This window comes from Bombina bombina, chromosome 7, assembly GCF_027579735.1.
Source record: "Bombina bombina isolate aBomBom1 chromosome 7, aBomBom1.pri, whole genome shotgun sequence".
Lineage (NCBI taxonomy): Eukaryota > Metazoa > Chordata > Amphibia > Anura > Bombinatoridae > Bombina > Bombina bombina.
The window spans coordinates 102,584,450-102,608,836 of NC_069505.1; the positions used below are offsets into that span (position 1 = coordinate 102,584,450).

The 24,387-nt window shown below is 39.8% G+C and overlaps 1 protein-coding gene across 1 annotated transcript in view; it reads right to left on the minus strand.

Moving 5' to 3' along the window:
* The window catches only part of TALDO1 (transaldolase 1), a 100,356-nt gene that overhangs the window by 26,716 nt on the left and 49,253 nt on the right, over positions 1 to 24,387 (minus strand). The window contains exons 3-4 of the mRNA XM_053720219.1: positions 2,173 to 2,280; positions 893 to 1,024 (exon numbers count right to left, since the gene is read on the minus strand). Of these exons, the coding sequence (XP_053576194.1) occupies positions 893 to 1,024; positions 2,173 to 2,280 (240 nt within the window). The remainder of the gene's footprint in view (positions 1 to 892; positions 1,025 to 2,172; positions 2,281 to 24,387) is intronic.

A 24,387-nucleotide genomic window follows, 5' to 3' on the forward strand; every position in this document is an offset into this window, starting at 1 on the left:
AACTACCAAATACAAATCTAGGTCAATTATCTTCACAAATAGATTGTGTTCCAAGCACTTCAAGAGTAATGAGGCTTCCATTTAGTGTAGAGACCTGAAAGGTATATTTGAAAACCTTTCCAAATGGTATAAAACCTAATACAAAAAGGGGGTGGCTTCCTTGGATATCAACAAAATTTGTCTCAGGTAAAGAGATAGAGTTGCATTGCAGCAATTTTTGGATCATTCAAGTTTGTGTAGCGTTACCCTAACATAGCACAAGACACTTATGGGACTTGATACCCAAAATTATTCTCTCATTATGATTCAAATGGATCATTCCTTTTTTTTTTTAAAAAACTTTCCAATTTACTTCTATCATCTAATTTGCTTCATTCTCTAGGTATCCTTTACTGGTATACTGGGGATTGCTGAAAGCCATTGACATGAGGTTATATATGTACAGCCACCATTTGGAAGCCTCTGAGCATATTTATGTAAACTTTTCAACAAAGGATACAAAAAGAAAAAAATTAAACAAAATGGAAAGTCAATTAAAATTGTGTGCTCATTGAGAAGAGGAAAAAAAAAATAGTTTCATACCTCTAGGCTTCTGTTAATGGAATACCATCATTGTATTGGGAAACCATGGCTGAATATATAATGTTTTTGCTTACTTCACACTTTAACATTAAATTGAGTTATTCCTCTTCTCAAACAATTATAGTGAAAGTCATCTGATACTATGGACCTACTCTGTATTTTCTTAATTCTATTAATTATAAGCCTTTAAAAATGTGCAAATTTAAATAAAAAAAAAATGCTAGCTACAGTATCTAGAATGAAAACGGTCTTGAGGTACCGGAGAGGTTTATTTTGAAACTAGAGTCTGACGCTAGAAAGGGAAACTTACTTCCCAGCTTGAATGCCTTCCCAGGTTGAAGAGAGCTTGATCAAGATCCTTTTCTTGTCGATCCCTGCTTCCTTGTAAAGTGCAATGATGCGCTTAGCACGTTCAATCATCCCATCCTTGTCATAAGACAGCCTTCGAGGAACAAGGAAGAGCAGGACAGACATTAGACAAGTTTAAATTTTTCCTTTAAAAGGGATAGTAAAGTCAAACTAAAAAAACAAACTAAAAAAACAACAACTCAGGATTTGGATAGAGCATGGATTTCTAAACATTCCAAATTTACGTCTATCAAATTTGCTTTGTTCTTGTGGTATCTGTTGAAGAGTTGCACATTACTGTTCCTGAGCCTACCTAGGTATTTCCATAAAAAATAAAAATGATACCAAGAGAACAAAGCAAATTTAATAACAGAAATAAAATTGTCTTTTTAAAACTGCATGCTTCATCCAAATTTTTAAAGTTTGGAACTTTACTGTCTTTAAGAAACACAGAACTAAACTTTCTGGACATTCCCTTTTTGCCATTTTAAATATATAGATTCACTTTTATGTATTGCTTCAGGTCACTGGTTTTCAAACCTGTCCTCCCTAACAGGCCATGTTTTGAGGATATCTGAACTGCAGCACAGGTGAAATCAGCTGATTAATAAACTGTTTTACCTGCTCTCATACAAGGTAATCCTGAAAACCAGTGCTTTAGGTGAATGACTGCAGTGTAATCTGAATAGGTTGATAATGGGGCAGAACAACAAGGGGTCTATTTAAGAAAGTGCTAGCAGACATGATCCGATATTGTGGATCATGGCCACTGCACATCGATAAATGCAGACAGCATACACTGTCGGCATTTATCATTGCACCAGCAGTTCTTGTGAACTGCTGGTGCAACGCTGCCCCCTGCAGATTTGCGGCCAATCAGCTGCTAGCAGGGGGTGTCAATCAACCCGATCATATTGGATCAGGTTGATTTCTGGCGATGTCTGTCCGCCACCTCAGAGCAGGCAGACAGGTTATGGAGCAGTGGTCCTTAAACCTGTGTTTCTGGCGAGCCTGAAGGATCGACAGAAACAGGGGGCATCAAGCTCCATACGGAACTTGATAAATATGCCCCAAGTCTTGACTTAAGTTTCTCAAACATTTTTAGACAATGGAATGGATGTCACACTACAAATTCTTGTTTTATTTTAGAGGCAAGATAAGGAAGTTGCAGTGAACAAATGATTAAGGGACAGTGTCTGGCATAGCACATGATTATCTAATACAATATGACCAGTCACCCACCTAGCATCTACTTCTGTAGATACACGGCCAGGGATCTTTTTAAGGATTTCAATGCCAAACAAAACAAACAGCTTGTCCATGATGTTATCGATCTGTTCCTGTTCTGACCTGAAGAAATATTAAACACAAGAAAGCATGGGTTAAGAAAATGTATTTATTACAGAAATATACCCTGCAAGTTGTTTCAGATATTAAAAGGGATAGTAAAGTCAAAATTAAACTTTCAGGAATCAGAGCATGCAATTTTAAACAACTTTCCAATTTACTTGCTCCCTCTGTATCCTTTGTTAAAAAGCTAACCTAAGCAGGGGCTCAGGAGTGTGCATGTGTCTTTAGCACTCCATAGCAAAAAAAAGAAATGATGTATAACATTGCTATAAACAATGTTGCAAACACTGATACCAGATGGCTAAAAACACGTGCATGCTCCTAAACTCACCTAGGATTACTCTTTAACAAAGGATACCAAGAGAACCCAAGCAAAATTAATAGACGTAAAATTACCTGAAAATATTTTCTTTCCCAGCATGGAGAGTCCACGAATCCATTCAATTACTAGTGGGAATTAAACGCCTGGCCACTAGGAGGAGCCGATAGGCTGGAATGTATCCCACATGTTATTAAGCTATGGACTCAACAGCTAAGAAGGAAAACAGAATTTATACTTTCTGATACATTTATTTCCTTCTTAGCTTAATAACATGTGGGATACATTCCAGCCTATCAGCTCCTCCTGGTGGCCAGGCGTTGAATTCCCACTATTAATTGAATGGATTTGTGGACTCTCCATGCCATTGGAAAGACATTCAGAACAGAAACTATATGCATGCATCTTTTGTTTCCAGCTAAGAATAAAAAAGCCCTCCAATGTAAACTTGCACTAGACAAGGGAAGTGTCAAAATTGAATATGTGCATGAGTATTTCAGTAAAAAGTAATTATATTTGTATTAGAAACAATATATTCGTATACGCAAAAGTTATCTGGTACAAAAGTAATGTTTCAGTGACACAAACACTGCAAGTGGCTATTTACAGAATTACGTGCCAATGCTGGATCTCTGATCAGACTGTACATTCTCTGTGTGCCCCCATTATAGCCTCTTACACCCCTAAAGATTACTCCCCCCACTAACGCTGCTGCACTTCACTAACTGGTGTTTGGACCACCTGAAGGGTATCCTACTTTAAGATTTATTATTTTTTTTACTAATACATGCTTACCTCTGATTACCTTGTATCCAAGCCTCTGCAAACTGCCCCTTATTTCAGTTCTTTTGACAGACTTGCATTTTAGCCAATCAGTGCTGGCTCCTAGGAACTCCACGTGCATTAACAGTGTTAACTATATGACACACATGAACCAACACCCTCTAGTGGTGGAAAACCTCTCAAAATGCCCTGAGATTAAAGGCAGCCTTCAAGGGCTTAGAAATTAGCATATGAACCTCCTAGGTTTAGCTTTCAACTAATACCACCAAGAGAACAAAGCAAAATTGGTGATAGGGAATGTCATTTTAAACTATTTTCAAATTTACATCTATCTGAATAATGAAAGTTTGTTCTGGACTAGACTGTCCCTTTAACTAGATCGTTTCACCTGTGCTATAGTAATGGGACATAAACCCCCAAATTATTCTTTCATGGCTCAGATAGAGAATACAAAAAAAAAAAAAAAAAACTTTCCAATTTACTTCTATTTAATTTGCTTCATTCTCTTGGTATGCTTTGTTAAAGGAGTAGTAATGTATTTCTAGGAGTTAGACGATAGCCAATGACAGTTATGTGCAGCCACCAATAAGCCTACCTAGGTATTCTTTTCAACAAATGATACCAAGAGAACAAAAAATATTAGATATAAAATCTATTATATTTATTGTATGCCCTATCTGAAATCGGGAAATAAAAATTTGGGTTTCATGTCCCTTTAGGATATAAAAAAAATATTTGGCCTGTTAAAAGGGACAGGAAACCCAACATTTTCTCACGATTCAAACCGATAAATAAAAAAAATAAAAAAAGTTTAAAATTGACTTCTATTATCCCATTTGCTTGGTTCTCATGTGATTCTTCGTTTAGGAGATCTTGATCGGTAGCGTGCACATTTCTGGAGCACTACATGACATACATTAGCAAGAGCACTAGATGGCCACACTATTTCCTAACACTGAAGCAAAATATCTGCCAAATAGTGTTGCAGACACGTGCACACTCCTGAACTTAAAGGGCCACTGTAAGTAAATATTTTCTATGTCTGTTACTAACTAACTACCCCAAATACGCTTTTTATCAATAGCATTTCATTAACATATCTCTACCGTATATCAGAAATCTTGTCTGCAAATTTAATTGTTTTCCAAACCCAGTCCATGGGTATCCTTTGCTCTGTACCAATCCGTTTACAATACCTAGGTTTCAAAATGGCGCTTTAACCCCTTAATGACCGGACCATTTTTCAATTTTCTTACCCTTAATGACAATGGCTATTTTTACATTTCTGCAGTGTTTGTGTTTAGCTGTAATTTCCCTCTTACTCATTTACTGTACCCACACATATTATATACCGTTTTTCTCGCCATTAAATGGACTTTCTAAGGATACCATTATTTTCATCATATCTTATAATTTCCTATAAAAAAAATATAAAATATGAGGAAAAAATTGAAAAAAACACACTTTTTCTAACTTTGACCCCCAAAATCTGTTACACATCTACAATCACCAAAAAACACCTATGCTAAATAGTTTCTAAATTTTGTCCTGAGTTTAGAAATACCCAATGTTTACATGTTCTTTACTTTTTTTGCAAGTTATAGGGCCATAAATACAAGTAGCACTTTGCTATTTCCAAACAACTTTTTTTCAAAATTAGCGCTAGTTACATTGGAACCCTGATATCTGTCAGGAATACCTGAATATCCCTTGACATGTATATATTTTTTTTTAGAAGACAACCCAAAGTATTGATCTAGGCCCATTTTGGTATATTTCATGCCACCATTTCACCGCCAAATGTCATCAAATAAAAAAAAAAGTTCACTTTTTCACAAATTTTGTCACAAACTTTAGGTTTCCCACTGAAATTATTTACAAACAGCTTCTGCAATTAAGGCACAAATGGTTGTAAATGCTTCTTTGGGATCCCCTTTGTTCAGAAATAGCAGACTTATATGGCTTTGGGGTTGCTTTTTGGTAAGTAGAAGGCCGCTAAATGCTGCTGCGCACCACACGTAAATTATGCCCAGCAGTTAAGGGGTTAAATTAGGTAGCTTGTAGGGAGCTTGCAGGGTTAATTTTAGCTTTAGGGTAGAGATCAGCCTCCCACCTGACACATCCCACCCCCTGATCCCTCCCAAACAGTTCTCTTCCCTCCCCCACCCCACAATTGTCCCCGCCATCTTAAGTACTGGCAGACTTTCTGCCAGTACTAAATAAAAGGAGTTTTTCTTTTTTTTAATAAAAAAAAATAAAATGTTTTAGCTGTGATGGACTCCTGCCTTAGCCCCAACCTCCATGATCCCCCCCCCCAGCTCTCTAACCCTCTCCCCTACCTAATTGCCGCCATCTTGGGTACTGGCAGCTGTCTGCCAGTACCCAATTTGCCCCCCAAAAAAGTGTTTTTTTTATTATTTTTTATTTCCATTTTAATTTTTTCTGTAGTGTAGCAGCCCCCCACAATACCCCAACCCCCTCCCCCTCCCAGATCCTCATATATTTATTATTATATTATTACTTTCCCCCCCCCTCTTCCCACTCATTGGTGTCAGTGTGGGTAGGTAATCGCGCGCACGCGCATGCGCGCACCCGCACGCTCCCGGCACCCGGCGTGCACATTGCACTAACAGGAGCCGGATGCCGGGTAGCGATGGGCCGCCCACCCTCCTCCCTGTTGCGCTCCCACCCACCAACGAACCGGCCGCATCGCTACCGGTGCAGAGAGGGCCACAGAGTGGCTCTCTCTGCATCGGATGCTTTCTAAAGGGTATTGCAGGATGCCTCAATATCGAGGCATCACTGCAATACCCTGAGAGCTGCTGGAAGCGATTGCGATCGCTTCCAGCACTCTCTTAGACAAGTGACGTACCAGGTACGTCCATTGTCACTAACTGCAAGTTTTTGCAGGACGTACCTGGTACGTCACTTGTCATTAAGGGGTTAAACAAAGTTATTGGTTTAAGTATTTTGAACACGCAGTGCTGAAAATAGTGGGCAGGATAACGTGACATCATCGGCGAATAAAAGATATAACTTTTAGAACGTTATGAAACTTCGTTTTGGAGAAAATATAGGTCAGTAGGTTTTAATTAATGTTTATTAAAGGATTACTTTGTTATAATTTTTAAGCTAAACAACTAACATATTAAAGTTAATAAACATTAATTAAAACCTACTGACCTATATTTTCTCCAAAACAAAGTTTCATAACGTTTTAAAAAGTTATATCTTTTATTCGCTGATGATGTCACGTTATCCTGCCCACTATTTTCAGCACTGCGTGTTCAAAATAATTAAACCAATAACTGTCTTTAAAGCGCCATTTTGAAACCTAGGTATTGTAAGCGGATTGGTACAGAGCAAAGGATACCCACGGAGTGGGTTTGGAAAATTAAATTTGCAGACAAGATTTGATATACGGTAGAGATATGTTAATGAAATGCTATTGATAAAAAGCGTATTTGGGGTAGTTAGTAACAGGCATAGAAAATATTTACTTACAGTGGCCCTTTAACTTTAATATGTTAGTTTAGCTTAAAAATTATAACGGAAAGTAATACTTTAACTTTATGGTTTTCAACAAAGGATAACAAGAAAACAAAGTTTCATAATACAAGTACATTGGAAAGCGGTTTAAAATGGTATGTGTTCTCTTAATCATGAAAGAAAATGTTTGGGTTTTATGTCCCTTTAATAAGGGTCCTGAGGACGGAGTTGGGTAACCACTGCTTTATATTGTGCTTTTTATGCAGAAAAATCTTAATTCTGCCCACATTCTGTCTCAAGATAATTTAGTCTGCAATGTGCGTTACACAAGCAGCAGATTAAGAAATGTTTTTTCGCTTGCACAAGAATACTAAGCAACTGACCCGTTTATAGTTCCCTTATAATATCTCTATATTGGATGCTGGACATTTGGGTAGGAATATATATATATATATATATATATATATATATATATATATATATATATATATATATATATATATATATATATATATATATATATATATATATATATATATATATATATATATATATATATATATATATATATATATATAAAAAAAAAAATTATATATAAAGTTCAAATAAGGTTTGAATTTCCTGGATTTGTATTTAGAGAAATTACAATTTCAGGGCATGATTTTTTTTATTCCCTTATAAATGAATAGAGGACTATATGAAATAGAACCTTGCAATAGACTTTCATTATTTATTTTGTCCCCTTTTCCTGTAAGTTCATTCTGACAATTGTGTGCTTTTCAATTCCTGTTAGAAATGGAAGTGCAGAACAATGTTCTATCCCACACAGCGATTAGCTGCACACTCTAGTGACTTATTTTTAACTTTCTATAATTGGCCTCAGCATAAAGTTACAACATGGCAGCTCCCATTGTTTTAGACACTAAAACTTTACGTTTATTTACCCAATATTTAAACTAATGAAACAAAAAAAAAAATCCAGCTACATGTTATTATCAGACTAATCTTGTTTGAATGCTTCATTCTACCTAGCTTTCATTTAGTGTTAAATTTTAATGTCCCTTTAAGTACTGATTGTCCAGCTAGCAGAAGAATGTGAAGTCCTTGGTGCAGAGTCATGAGATTGTACGAGTATTGACGGCAAACCAAATATATTTGAAAACTGCCTCCTCCTAATGGGATGGTTTTGTTAAAGTCTACTGAATATGAAGTTTTGAATTTCATCACTGTAAATAGCAACACCATCTCGAACTGCTTGACAAGGCAACTGTTTAAGGTGTTCAGATATAAAACTGGACCCCTATACCCCCTTTTTCCCCTCCTTCGAAACAGTTAAGAAAAAAAAAAAACACACAGACTGGATGAAAAATTGTCACTGGCTTTAAGATTTAAAGGCACGTGAAACCCCAAATTTCTCTTGTGATTCAGAAAAGCATACTATTTTGACATTTTTTCCAATTTACCTCTCATCAAATGTGCTTTATTCTCATGTTTTTTGTTGGAGATATTTAAGTAGGTAGCGTGCACAAAGTTCTGCTATATAGTGCTCTTGCCAATGTTTGCAGCATTATTTGGCAGCTATTTTGCAATAATTTGAGACACATGCATGCTCCTGAGATTACATTTCTGCTTTCCAGCAAATTAAGAAAAAGGAAGAAAATTGAGAATAGAAGCAAATTGGAAGGTTTAAAATTATAATCTGAATCATGAAAGCTTGATGTCCCTTTAAGGAAATATCTACCACATTCTTTTATACTGGCATTGCATTTTCCAGGTTTGGGAATGAGGGGGCTCATTGGACCCTTATGTCAAAGATAGAGTGTTCAGAAATATTCGGTGTTTTGCTGTGGCTGGTCCACTTCTATTTCTAACATACATCTGCACAAAAATTACATAACGCATTAGAGCATAAGTGATGAAGAAGCAGTAGGTTTTGCATTGGGCTTGGTGCTAAAAGAATATAAACATCTGGCCAGAAACTAACAACAAAGATGGCTGGCTTTGGAATGCAACCTACATAGTATATAAAAGAAGCCACTGATGCATTCAACTCTGCAAACAACCAATTCACATTGGTCGGGACATAAGTGTCAGTCTTATGACCTAGAACAGCAGAAGACTAAGGTATAGGGGGATGAATCAAAGATTCTGTGGAGCAACCTTAGCTCTGTATGTAATGGATCCTGGCCAGAACTTAAAAGGGACAGGGTTACATGCTTAACGTGTAGGAGGACAACAATCTGTGTAGACACAAACATCCATCTGAATACTAAGCAGAGGAGCAGCCCTGAGATTTTACCACACTATCCACTTAGATGAGAAGAGTCATCTATGGGTTTTCTCATAACCCTATATTGATCTAGGACATTTATAAATTGGTACAGGCATTCCCATTGTTATTACGCTGGATATCTCGTTTGTATCCACTTAAGGTCATTGTGGCCACATACGGTCATTGACATCTATACATCCAGCTGAAATTATTTTATTTTTTTCAACTAGTAATTCATTTTTATATACATACACGTATATGGTATTAATATAATCGATACTAATTGTGCTATCACGTGTAGCATTTGATTGTATATTTGATCATTTGGCAGCTCAAATTAGGCACCCCCTAGGGACCATAGCTTTTTATTGGTATTGGTTGTTTATTATGTTCTAAGAGTCAATACAGGAAATGAAGATACAGTCTGGTGTGGGTAATGGTTGGAAATCTACGGTACAAATACCCCTGGGGTTACTTGGCACATTGGCAAGGTTTAACCAGTGACGTGCCCTTTCCTTATTTTCCCCCCTGATGCAGCTATAGAAACATTCAGTGTATCACAGAAAACCTCGTTTCATATTTCTACCCTCAAGTACCACTAAAAAGTTAAGTTGTATTAAAAGATGGTCAATAACTTCTGACGCTCCATGCAATTTTCTACAATCAAAGTGGATAGTGGCTTTATTCTTGTCCATCCTTATATACCTTGGCAACATAAGCGCCTGGTAACACTTTTGGATCAAGGCAATCTGGTCGCCGAGAAGCATTTTTAACTTAAACTTATTGTTCTATTCCAAACAGCCATTGGCTGTTTGGATTTATTTCTCTCCAATTGGCCTCAGCTGAGAACACAAAGGAAATTTATGCTTACCTGATAAATTGATTTCTGCTACGATACGACGAGTCCACGGATTTCATCCTTACTGGTGGGATATTATCCTCCTGCTAACAGGAAGTGGCAAAGAGCACCACAGCAGAGCTGTATATATAGCTCCTCCCTTCCCCTCCAGTCAATCGACCGAAGGTTATAGGAAGAGAAAGGAAAAGCTAAAAGGTGCAGAGGTGACTGAAGTTATAAATAATAAAAATATAATCTGTCTAAAATTGACAGGGAGGGCCGTGGACTCGTATCGTAGAAGAAATCAATCAGGTAAGCATAAATTTCCTTTCCTTCTACAAGATACGACGAGTCCACGGATTTCATCCTTACTTGTAGGATACAATACCGAAGCAACAGGACACTGATGAAAGGGTGGGACAAGACAGACCTAAACGGAAGGCACCACTGCTTGATGAACTTTTCTCCCAAAAACAGCCTCAGAAGAAGCAAAAGTATCAAATTTTGAAAATTTGGAAAAAGTATGAAGGGACGACCAAGTCGCAGCCTTACAAATCTGTTCAACAGAAGCATAGTTTTTGAAAGCCCATGTGGAAGCCACAGCTCTAGTAGAATGAGCCGTAATTTTTTCAGGAGGCTGCTGTCCAGCAGTCTCATATGCCAGGCGGATGATGCTTTTCAGCCAAAAAGAGAGAGGTAGCCGTAGCTTTTTGAAGACTACGCTTTCCAGAACAAACAACAAATAGAGAGTATGTTTGTCTGAAATCCTTGGTCGCTTGTAAGTAAAACTTCAAAGCACAGACCACATCCAAGTTATGTAATAGACGTTCCTTCTTAGGATTAGGACAAGGAAGGAACAACAATTTCCTGATAAAACATAATTTATGTAAGAACTTACCTGATAAATTCATTTCTTTCATATTAGCAAGAGTCCATGAGCTAGTGACGTATGGGATATACATTCCTACCAGGAGGGGCAAAGTTTCCCAAACCTCAAAATGCCTATAAATACACCCCTCACCACACCCACAATTCAGTTTAACGAATAGCCAAGAAGTGGGGTGATAAAAAAAGTGCGAAAGCATATAAAATAAGGAATTGGAATAATTGTGCTTTATACAAAAATCATAACCACCCCAAAAAAAGGGTGGGCCTCATGGACTCTTGCCAATATGAAAGAAATTAATTTATCAGGTAAGTTCTTACATAAATTATGTTTTCTTTCATGTAATTAGCAAGAGTCCATGAGCTAGTGACGTATGGGATAATGATTACCCAAGATGTGGATCTTTCCACGCAAGAGTCACTAGAGAGGGAGGGATAAAATAAAGACAGCCAATTCCTGCTGAAAATAATCCACACCCAAAAACATAATTTATGCTTACCTGATAAATTCCTTTCTTCTGTTGTGTGATCAGTCCACGGGTCATCATTACTTCTGGGATATAACTCCTCCCCAACAGGAAATGCAAGAGGATTCACCCAGCAGAGCTGCATATAGCTCCTCCCCTCTACGTCAGTCCCAGTCATTCGACCAAGAATCAACGAGAAAGGAGTAACCAAGGGTGAAGTGGTGACTGGAGTATAATTTAAAAGATATTTACCTGCCTTAAAAACAGGGCGGGCCGTGGACTGATCACACAACAGAAGAAAGGAATTTATCAGGTAAGCATAAATTATGTTTTCTTCTGTTATGTGTGATCAGTCCACGGGTCATCATTACTTCTGGGATACCAATACCAAAGCAAAAGTACACGGATGACGGGAGGGATAGGCAGGCTCATTATACAGAAGGAACCACTGCCTGAAGAACCTTTCTCCCAAAAATAGCCTCCGAAGAAGCAAAAGTGTCAAATTTGTAAAATTTGGAAAAAAGTATGAAGCGAAGACCAAGTTGCAGCCTTGCAAATCTGTTCAACAGAGGCCTCATTCTTAAAGGCCCAAGTGGAAGCCACAGCTCTAGTGGAGTGAGCTGTAATTCTTTCAGGAGGCTGCTGTCCAGCAGTCTCATAGGCTAAACGTATTATGCTACGAAGCCAAAAAGAGAGAGAGGTAGCAGAAGCTTTTTGACCTCTCCTCTGTCCAGAATAAACGACAAACAGGGAAGAAGTTTGGCGAAAATCTTTAGTTGCCTGCAAGTAGAACTTGAGGGCACGAACTACATCCAGATTGTGTAGAAGACGTTCCTTCTTTGAAGAAGGATTTGGACACAAGGATGGAACAACAATCTCTTGATTGATATTCTTGTTAGTGACTACCTTAGGTAAGAACCCAGGTTTAGTACGCAGAACTACCTTGTCTGAGTGAAAAATCAGATAAGGAGAATCACAATGTAAGGCTGATAACTCAGAGACTCTTCGAGCCGAGGAAATAGCCATTAAAAACAGAACTTTCCAAGATAACAATTTTATATCAATGGAATGAAGGGGTTCAAACGGAACACCCTGTAAAACGTTAAGAACTAAGTTTAAACTCCATGGCGGAGCAACAGTTTTAAACACAGGCTTGATCCTAGCTAAAGCCTGACAAAAGGCCTGGACGTCTGGATTTTCTGACAGACGCCTGTGTAACAAGATGGACAGAGCTGAAATCTGTCCCTTTAATGAACTAGCTGATAAACCCTTTTCTAACCCTTCTTGTAGAAAAGACAATATCCTAGGGATCCTAACCTTACTCCAGGAGTAACGTTTGGATTCGCACCAGTATAGGTATTTACGCCATATTTTATGGTAAATCTTTCTGGTAACAGGCTTCCTAGCCTGTATCAGGGTATCAATAACCGACTCAGAAAAACCACGTTTTGATAAAATCAAGCGTTCAATTTCCAAGCAGTCAGCTTCAGAGAAGTTAGATTTTGATGTTTGAATGGACCCTGTATCAGAAGGTCCTGTCTTAGAGGTAGAGACCAAGGCGGACAGGATGACATGTCCACTAGATCTGCATACCAAGTCCTGCGTGGCCATGCAGGCGCTATTAGAATCACTGATGCTCTTTCCTGTTTGATTTTGGCAATCAATCGAGGAAGCAGCGGGAAGGGTGGAAACACATAAGCCATCCCGAATTTCCAAGGTGCTGTCAAAGCATCTACCAGAACCGCTCCCGGATCCCTGGATCTGGACCCGTAGCGAGGAAGTTTGGCGTTCTGGCGAGACGCCATGAGATCTATCTCTGGTTTGCCCCAACGTCGAAGTATTTGGGCAAAGACCTCCGGATGAAGTTCCCACTCCCCCGGATGAAAAGTCTGGCGACTCAAGAAATCCGCCTCCCAGTTCTCCACTCCCGGGATGTGGATTGCTGACAGGTGGCAAGAGTGTGACTCTGCCCAGCGAATTATCTTTGATACTTCCACCATTGCTAGGGAGCTTCTTGTCCCTCCCTGATGGTTGATGTAAGCTACAGTCGTGATGTTGTCCGACTGAAACCTGATGAACCCCCGAGTTGTTAATTGGGGCCAAGCCAGAAGGGCATTGAGAACTGCTCTCAATTCCAGAATGTTTATTGGAAGGAGACTCTCCTCCTGATTCCATAGTCCCTGAGCCTTCAGAGAATTCCAGACAGCGCCCCAACCTAGTAGGCTGGCGTCTGTTGTTACAATTGTCCAGTCTGGCCTGCTGAATGGCATCCCCCTGGACAGGTGTGGCCGATGAAGCCACCATAGAAGAGAATTTCTGGTCTCTTGATTCAGATTCAGAGTAGGGGACAAATCTGAGTAATCCCCATTCCACTGACTTAGCATGCATAATTGCAGAGGTCTGAGGTGTAGGCGTGCAAAAGGTACTATGTCCATTGCCGCTACCATTAAGCCGATCACCTCCATACATTGAGCTACTGACGGGTGTTGAATGGAATGAAGGGCACGGCATGCATTTTGAAGCTTTGTTAACCTGTCCTCTGTCAGGTAAATCTTCATTTCTACAGAATCTATAAGAGTCCCCAAGAATGGAACTCTTGTGAGAGGAAAAAGAGAACTCTTCTTTTCGTTCACTTTCCATCCATGCGACCTTAGAAATGCCAGAACTAACTCTGTATGAGACTTGGCAGTTTGAAAGCTTGAAGCTTGTATTAGAATGTCGTCTAGGTATGGAGCTACCGAAATCCCTCGCGGCCTTAGTACCGCCAGAAGGGCACCCAGAACCTTTGTGAAGATTCTTGGAGCCGTAGCCAATCCGAATGGAAGAGCTACAAACTGGTAGTGCCTGTCTAAGAAGGCAAACCTTAGATACCGGTGATGATCCTTGTGGATCGGTATGTGAAGGTAAGCATCCTTTAAATCCACTGTGGTCATGTACTGACCCTCTTGGATCATGGGTAGAATTGTCCGAATAGTTTCCATTTTGAACGATGGAACTCTTAGGAATTTGTTTAGAATCTTTAAATCTAAGATTGGCCTGAAAGTTCCCTCTTTTTTGGGAACCACGAACAGGTTTGAGTAGAACCCTTGTCCTTGTTCCGACCGCGGAACCGGATGGATCACTCCCATTGTTAACAGATCTTGTACGCAGCGTAGAAACGCTTCTTTCTTTATCTGGTTTGTTGACAACCTTGACAGATGAAATCTCCCTCTTGGGGGAGATAATTTGAAGTCTAGAGGGTATCCCTGAGATATGATCTCTAATGCCCAGGGATCCTGAACATCTCTTGCCCAGGCCTGGGCGAAGAGAGAGAGTCTGCCCCCCACTAGATCCGGTCCCGGATCGGGGGCTCTCGGTTCATGCTGTCTTTGGGGCAGCAGCAGGTTTCCTGGCCTGCTTGCTCTTGTTCCAGGACTGGTTAGGCTTCCAGCCTTGCCTGTAACGGGCAACAGCTCCTTCCTGTTTTGGTGCAGTGGAGGTTGATGCTGCTCCTGTTTTGAAATTCCGAAAGGGACGAAAATTAGACTGTCTAGCCTTAGCTTTGGCCTTGTCTTGAGGTAGGGCGTGGCCCTTACCTCCTGTAATGTCAGCGATAATTTCTTTCAAACCGGGCCCGAATAAGGACTGCCCCTTGAAAGGTATATTAAGTAATTTAGACTTAGAAGTAACATCAGCTGACCAGGATTTTAGCCACAGCGCCCTGCGTGCCTGTATGGCGAATCCTGAGTTCTTAGCCGTAAGTTTGGTTAAATGTACTACGGCCTCCGAAATGAAAGAATTAGCTAGTTTAAGGACTCTAAGCCTGTCCGTAATGTCGTCTAGCGTAGAGGAACTAAGGTTCTCTTCAAGCGACTCAATCCAAAATGCTGCCGCAGCCGTAATCGGCGCGATACATGCAAGGGGTTGTAATATAAAACCTTGTTGAACAAACATTTTCTTAAGGTAACCCTCTAATTTTTTATCCATTGGATCTGAGAAAGCACAGCTATCCTCCACCGGGATAGTGGTACGCTTAGCTAAAGTAGAAACTGCTCCCTCCACCTTGGGGACCGTTTGCCATAAGTCCCGAGTGGTGGCGTCTATTGGAAACATCTTTCTAAATATTGGAGGGGGTGAGAACGGCACACCGGGTCTATCCCACTCCTTAGTAACAATTTCAGTTAGTCTCTTAGGTATAGGAAAAACGTCAGTACTCGCCGGTACCGCAAAGTATTTATCCAACCTACACAGTTTCTCTGGTATTGCAACGGTGTTACAATCGTTGAGAGCTGCTAAGACCTCCCCTAGTAGTACACGGAGGTTCTCCAATTTAAATTTAAAATTTGAAATATCTGAGTCCAATCTGTTTGGATCAGAACCGTCACCCACAGAATGAAGCTCTCCGTCCTCATGCTCTGCGAGCTGTGACGCAGTATCAGACATGGCCCTAGCATTGTCAGCGCACTCTGTTCTCACCCCAGAGTGATCACGCTTGCCTCTTAGTTCTGGTAATTTAGACAAAACTTCAGTCATAACAGTAGCCATATCTTGTAATGTTATCTGTAATGGCCGCCCAGATGTACTAGGCGCCAAAATATCACGCACCTCCCGGGCGGGAGATGCAGGTACTGCCGCGTGAGGCGAGTTAGTCGGCATAACTCTCCCCTCGCTGTTTGGTGAAATTTGTTCACATTGTACAGATTGACTTTTATTTAAAGTAGCATCAATACAGTTAGTACATAAATTTCTATTGGGCTCCACCTTGGCATTGGAACAAATGACACAGATATCTTCCTCTGAGTCAGACATGTTTAACACACTAGCAAAAAAAAACTTACAACTTGGTTATAATCTTTTTTAGCAGAAAAACGTACTGTGCCTCAAAGAGGTACTAACGATTAAATGACAGTTGAAATAATGAACTGAAAAACAGTTATAGCATCAAACTTTAAAACAACACAACTTTTAGCAAAGGTTTGTTCCCATTAGTAAAACAACACTAATTAAATTTGTACATAAGAATACAAAACAACGTTTTTATTCACAGTCACTATAAGAATTCTCACAGCTCTGCTGAGAGAATTTACCTCCCTTCAAAGAAGCTTGAGGACCCCTGAGATCTGTCAGAGATGAACCGGATCATGTAGGAAATATTAAAGTAACTGACTGGAATTTTTTGATGCGTAGCAAAGAGCGCCAAAAACGGCCCCTCCCTCTCCCACACAGCAGTGAAGAGAAAACGAAACTGTCACAATTAAAGCAAAAAACTGCCAAGTGGAAAATAATGCCCAAATATTTATTCACACAGTACCTCAGCAATGTAAACGATTCTACATTCCAGCAAAAACGTTTAACATGAGAATAGTTATTAAAAGGATTAGTGACCCTTAACAGAGTAGTTCCGGTGAAATACCATCCCCAGAATACTGAAGTGTATACATACATGTCATTTTAACGGTATGGCAGGATTTTCTCATCAATTCCATTCAGAAAATAAAAACTGCCACATACCTCAATGCAGATTCCTCTGCCCGCTGTCCCCTGATCTGAAGCCTTTACCTCCCTCAGATGGTCGAGAACAGCAATATGATCTTAACGACTCCGGTTAAAATCATAGTAAAAATCTCTGTCAGATTCTTCCTCAAACTCTGCCAGAGAAGTAATAACACGCTCCGGTGCTATTTTAAAATAACAAACTTTTGATTGAAGTCATAAAAACTAAGTATAATCACCATAGTCCTCTCACACATCCTATCTAGTCGTTGGGTGCAAGAGAATGACTGGGACTGACGTAGAGGGGAGGAGCTATATGCAGCTCTGCTGGGTGAATCCTCTTGCATTTCCTGTTGGGGAGGAGTTATATCCCAGAAGTAATGATGACCCGTGGACTGATCACACATAACAGAAGAAATAAAGTTTAATGAAAAACATAAGCAGAAGATTCTAACTGAAACCGCTGCCTGAAGTACTTTTCTACCAAAAACTGCTTCAGAAGAAGAAAATACATCAAAATGGTAGAATTTAGTAAAAGTATGCAAAGAGGACCAAGTTGCTGCTTTGCAAATCTGATCAATCGAAGCTTCATTCCTAAACGCCCAGGAAGTAGAAACTGACCTAGTAGAATGAGCTGTAATCCTTTGAGGCGGAGTTTTTCCCGACTCAACATAGGCAAGATGAATTAAAGATTTCAACCAAGATGCCAAAGAAATGGCAGAAGCTTTCTGGCCTTTTCTAGAACCAGAAAAGATAACAAATAAACTAGAAGTCTTTCGGAAAGACTTAGTAGCTTCAACATAATATTTCAAAGCTCTAACATCCAAAGAATGTAACGATTTCTCCTTAGAATTCTTAGGATTAGGACATAATGAAGGAACCACAATTTCTCTACTAATGTTGTTGGAATTCACAACTTTAGGTAAAATTTTAAAAGAAGTTCGCAACACTGCCTTATCCTGATGAAAAATCAGAAAAGGAGACTCACAAGAAAGAGCAGATAATTCAGAAACTCTTCTGGCAGAAGAGATTGCCAAAAGGAACAAAACTTTCCAAGAAAGTAATTTAATGTCCAATGAATGCATAGGTTCAAACGGAGGAGCTTGAAGAGCCCCTAGAACCAAATTCAAACTCCAAGGAGGAGAAATTGACAATGACAGGTTTTATACGAACCAAAGCTTGTACAAAACAATGAATATCAGGAAGATAAACAATCTTTCTGTGAAAAAGAACAGAAAGAGCAGAGATTTGTCCTTTCAAGGAACTTGCGGACAAACCTTTATCTAAACCATACTGAAGAAACTGTAAAATTCTTGGAATTCTAAAAGAATGCCAAGAAAAATGATGAGAAAGACACCAAGAAATATAAGTCTTCCAGACTCTATAATATATCTCTCTAGATACAGATTTACGAGCCTGTAACATAGTATTAATCACAGAGTCAGAGAAACCTCTTTGACTAAGAATCAAGCGTTCAATCTCCATACCTTTAAATTTAAGGATTTGAGATCCTGATGGAAAAAAGGACCTTGCGACAGAAGGTCTGGTCGTAGCGGAAGAGTCCACGGATGGCAAGAGGCCATCCGGACAAGATCCGCATACCAACACCTGTGAGGCCATGCCAGAGCTACCAGCAGAACAAACGAGCATTCCTTCAGAATCTTGGAGATTACTCTTGGAAGAAGAACTAGAGGCGGAAAGATATAGGCAGGATGATACTTCCAAGGAAGTGACAATGCATCCACTGCTTCCGCTTGAGGATCCCTGGATCTGGACAGATACCTGGGAAGTTTCTTGTTTAGATGAGAGGCCATCAGATCTATTTCTGGAAGTCCCCACATTTGAACAATCTGAAGAAATACCTCTGGGTGAAGAGACCATTCGCCCGGATGTAACGTTTGGCGACTGAGATAATCCGCTTCCCAATTGTCTATACCTGGGATATGAACCGCAGAGATTAGACAGGAGCTGGATTCCGCCCAAACCAGAATTCGAGATACTTCTTTCATAGCCAGAGGACTGTGAGTCCCTCCTTGATGATTGATGTATGCCACAGTTGTGACATTGTCTGTCTGAAAACAAATTAACGATTCTTTCTTCAGAAGAGGCCAAGACTGAAGAGCTCTGAAAATTGCACGGAGTTCCAAAATATTGATCGGTAATCTCACCTCCTGAGATTCCCAAACTCCTTGTGCCGTCAGAGATCCCCACACAGCTCCCCAACCTGTGAGACTTGCATCTGTTGAAATTACAGTCCAGGTCGGAAGCACAAAAGAAGCCCCCTGAATTAAACGATGGTGATCTGTCCACCACGTTAGAGAGTGTCGTACAATCGGTTTTAAAGATATTAATTGAGATATCTTTGTGTAATCCCTGCACCATTGATTCAGCATACAGAGCTGAAGAGGTCGCATGTGAAAACGAGCAAAGGGGATCGCGTCCGATGCAGCAGTCATAAGACCTAGAATTTCCATGCATAAGGCTACCGAAGGGAATGATTGTGACTGAAGGTTTCGACAAGCTGAAATCAATTTTAGACGTCTCTTGTCTGTTAAAGACAGAGTCATGGACACTGAATCTATCTGGAAACCCAGAAAAGTTACCCTTGACTGAGGAATCAATGAACGTTTTGGTAAATTGATCCTCCAACCATGATCTTGAAGAAACAACACAAGTCGATTCGTATGAGATTCTGCTAAATGTAAAGACTGAGCAAGTACCAAGATATCGTCCAAATAAGGAAATACCACAATACCCTGTTCTCTGATTACAGACAGAAGGGCACCGAGAACTTTTGTAAAAATTCTTGGAGCTGTAGCTAGGCCAAACGGCAGAGCCACAAACTGGTAATGCTTGTCCAGAAAAGAGAATCTCAGGAACTGATAATGATCTGGATGAATCGGAATATGCAGATAAGCATCCTGTAAATCTATTGTGGACATATAATGCCCTTGCTGAACAAAAGGCAAGATAGTCCTTACAGTTACCATTTTGAACGTTGGTATCCTTACATAACGATTCAATATTTTTAGATCCAGAACTGGTCTGAAGGAATTCTCCTTCTTTGGTACAATGAAGAGATTTGAATAAAACCCCATCCCCTGTTCCAGAACTGGAACTGGCATAATTACTCCAGCCAACTCTAGATCTGAAACAATTCAGAAATGCTTGAGCTTTCACTGGATTTACTGGGACACGGGAAAGAAAAAATCTCTTTGCAGGAGGTCTCATCTTGAAACCAATTCTGTACCCTTCTGAAACAATGTTCTGAATCCAAAGATTGTGAACAGAATTGAACCAAATTTCTTTGAAAAAACGTAACCTGCCCCCTACCAGCTGAGCTGGAATGAGGGCCGCACCTTCATGTGGACTTAGAAGCAGGCTTTGCCTTTCTAGAAGGCTTGGATTTATTCCAGACTGGAGATGGTTTCCAAACTGAAACTGCTCCTGAGGATGAAGGATCAGGCTTTTGTTCTTTGTTGAAACGAAAGGAACGAAAACGATTATTAGCCCTGTTTTTACCCTTAGATTTTTTATCCTGTGGTAAAAAAGTTCCTTTCCCACCAGTAACAGTTGAGATAATGGAATCCAACTGAGAACCAAATAATTTGTTACCCTGGAAAGAAATGGAAAGTAGAGTTGATTTAGAAGCCATATCAGCATTCCAAGTTTTAAGCCATAAAGCTCTTCTAGCTAAAATAGCTAGAGACATAAAACTGACATCAACTCTGATAATATCAAAAATGGCATCACAGATAAAATTATTAGCATGCTGAAGAAGAATATTATGAGAATCATGATCTGTTACTTGTTGCGCTAAAGTCTCCAACCAAAAAGTTGAAGCTGCAGCAACATCAGCCAAAGATATAGCAGGTCTAAGAAGATTACCTGAACACAGATAAGCTTTTCTTAGAAAGGATTCAATTTTCCTATCTAAAGGATCTTTAAACGAAATACCATCTGACGTAGGAATAGTAGTACGTTTAGCAAGGGTAGAAATAGCCCCATCAACTTTAGGGATCTTGTCCCAAAATTCTAATCTGTCAGACGGCACAGGATATAATTGCTTAAAACGTTTAGAAGGAGTAAATGAATTACCCAATTTATCCCATTCTCTGGAAATTACTTCAGAAATAGCATTAGGAACAGGAAAAACTTCTGGAATAACCACAGGAGATTTAAACACCTTATCTAAACGTTTAGAATTAGTATCAAGAGGACCAGAATCCTCTATTTCTAAAGCAATTAGTACTTCTTTAAGTAAAGAACGAATAAATTCCATTTTAAATAAATATGAAGATTTATCAGCATCAATCTCTGAGACAGAATCCTCTGAACCAGAAGAGTCATCAGAATCAGAATGATGTTCATTTAAAAATTCATCTGTAGAAAGAGAAGTTTTAAAAGATTTTTTATGTTTACTAGAAGGAGAAATAAGACATAGCCTTCTTGATGGATTCAGAAACAAAATCTCTTATGTTATCAGGAACATTCTGCACCTTAGATGTTGAGGGAACTGCAACAGGCAATGGTACATTACTAAAGGAAATATCTGCTTTAACAAGTTTGTCATGACAATTAATACAAACAGCCGGAGGAATAGCTACCAAAAGTTTACAGCAGATACACTTAGCTTTGGTAGTTCCAGCACTAGACAGCGATTTTCCTGAAGTATCTTCTGACTCAGATGCAACGTGAGACATCTTGCAATATGTAAGAGAAAAACATATAAAGCAAAAAAGATCAAATTCCTTAAATGACAGTTTCAGGAATGGGAAAAAATGCCAATAAACAAGCTTCTAGTAACCAGAAGCAAAGAAAAAATCAGACTGAATTAATGTGGAGACAAAAGCGACGCCCATATTTTTTGGCGCCAAATACGCCCACATTGTTTGGCGCCTAAATGCTTTTTGGCGCCAAAAATGACGCCACATCCGGAACGCCGACATTTTTGGCGCAAAAGGACGTCAAAAAATGACGCAACTTCCGCCGACACGTATGACGCCGGAAACAGAAAAGATTTTTTACGCCAAAAAAGTCCGCGCCAAGAATGACGCAATAAAATGAAGCATTTTCAGCCCCCGCGAGCCTAACAGCCCACAGGGAAAAAAAAAGTCAAATTTTTAAGGTAAGAAAAAATGATTGATTCAAACGCATTATCCCAAATATGAAACTGACTGTCTGAAAATAAGGAATGTTGAACATTCTGAGTCAAGGCAAATAAAAGTTTGAATACATATATTTAGAACTTTATAAATAAAGTGCCCAACCATAGCTTAGAGTGTCACAGAAAATAAGATTTACTTACCCCAGGACACTCATCTACACGTTTGTAGAAAGCCAAACCACTACTGAAACGAAAATCAGCAGAGGTAATGGTATATAAATAAGAGTATATCGTCGATCTGAAAAGGGAGGTAAGAGATGAATCTCTACGACCGATAACAGAGAACCTATGAAATAGACCCCGTAGAAGGAGATCACTGCATTCAAATAGGCAATACTCTCTTCACATCCCTCTGACATTCACTGCATGCTGAGAGGAAAACCGGGCTCCAACTTGCTGCGGAGCGCATATCAACGTAGAATCTAGCACAAACTTACTTCACCACCTCCATAGGAGGCAAAGTTTGTAAAAACTGAATTGTGGGTGTGGTGAGGGGTGTATTTATAGGCATTTTGAGGTTTGGGAAACTTTGCCCCTCCTGGTAGGAATGTATATCCCATACGTCACTAGCTCATGGACTCTTGCTAATTACATGAAAGAAATATTCTTATTTGAAACAACCTTAGGAAGGAATCCAGGTTTAGTACGCAAAACCACCTTATCAGAATGGAATATAAGATAAGGCGAATCAAATTATAAAGCAGAAAGCTCAGAAACTCTTTGAGCAGAAGAGATAGCAACTAAAAATAAAACCTTCCAAGATAACAGCGTAATATCTATGGAATGCATAGTTTCAAACAGAACCCCTTGAAGAACATTAAGAACTAAATTCAGACTCCCTGGTGGAGCAACAGGTTTAAACACAGGCTTGAGTCTGATTAAAGCCTGACAAAAAAGACTGAACGTCTGGGACATCCGCCAGACGCTTGTGTAATAAAATTGACAAAGCAGAAATTTGTCCTTTTAAAGAACTAGCAGATAAACCCTTCTCCAATCCTTCTTGGAGAAAGGACACGATCCTAGGAATCCTAATCTTACTCCATGAGTAACCCTTGGATTCACACCAATAAAGATATTTACGCCATATCTTATGGTAAATCTTTCTAGTGACAGGCTTGCGAGCCTGAATCAGAGTATCAATGACCGACTCAGAATCCCCGCTTAGATAAGATCAAGTGTTCAATCTCCAGGCAGTCAGCTGCAGAGAATTTAGATTTGGATGTTGGAACGGACCTTGAATGAGAAGGTCCTGTCTCAATGGCAGTTTCCACGGTGGCAGAGACGACATGTCCACTAGATCCGCATACCAAGTCCTGCGTGGCCACGCAGGCGCTATTAGAATTACTGAAGCTCTCTCCTGTTTGATTCTTGCAATCACACGAGAGGAAATGGTGGAAACACAAAGCCAGGTTGAACGACCAAGGTTCTGCTAGAGCATCTATCAGTACAGCCTGGGGATCCCTTGACCTGGACCCGTAGCGTGGAAGTTTGGCATTCTGTCGAGATGCCATCAGATCCAATTCCGGTGTGCCCCATTGATGAATCAACTATGCAAACACCTCCGGATGGAGTTCCCACTCCCCCGGATGAAAAGTCTGACGACTTAGAAAATCCGCCTCCCAGTTCTCTACTCCTGGGATGTAGATTGCTCATAGATGGCAAGAGTGAATCTCTGCCCATTGGATAATCTTTGATACCTCTATCATCGCAAGAGAACTTCTTGTTCCCCCTGATGATTGATATATGCTACAGTCGTGACATTATCGGACTGGAATCTTATGAACTTTGTCAGTGCCAACTGAGGCCACGCCTGAAGCGCTTTTAATATTGCTCTCAGTTCCAGAATATTGATTGGCAACTGAGACTCCGTCGGAGTTCAAGTTCCCTGAGCCTTCAGGGAATTCCAGACTGCACCCCAGCCCAAGAGGCTGGTGTCCATTGTCACTATAACCCATGATGGTCTGAGGAAGCACATTCCCTGGGACAGATGATCCTGTGACAACCACCAAAGAAGAGTCTCTGGTCTCTTGATCCAGATTTATCTGAGGAGATAAATTTGCATAATCCCCATTCCACTGTCTGAGCATGCACAGTTGCAGTGGCCTTAGATGAAAGCGAGCAAACGGAACAATGTCCATAGCTGCTACCATTAATCCAATGACTTCCATACACTGCGCCACTGATGGCCGAGGAATGGACTGAAGAGCTCGGCAAGTATTTAGAATCTTTGATTTTCTGACCTCCGTCAGAAATATTTTCATGTCTACCGAGTCTATCGGAGTTCCCAAGAATGGAACTCTTGCTTGTGGAACAAGTGAACTCTTCTATATTCAGTTTCCAACCATGAGTTCTTAGAAATGACAACACGATGTCCGTGTGAGATTTGGTCAGATAAGTTGACGCCTGAACCAAAAT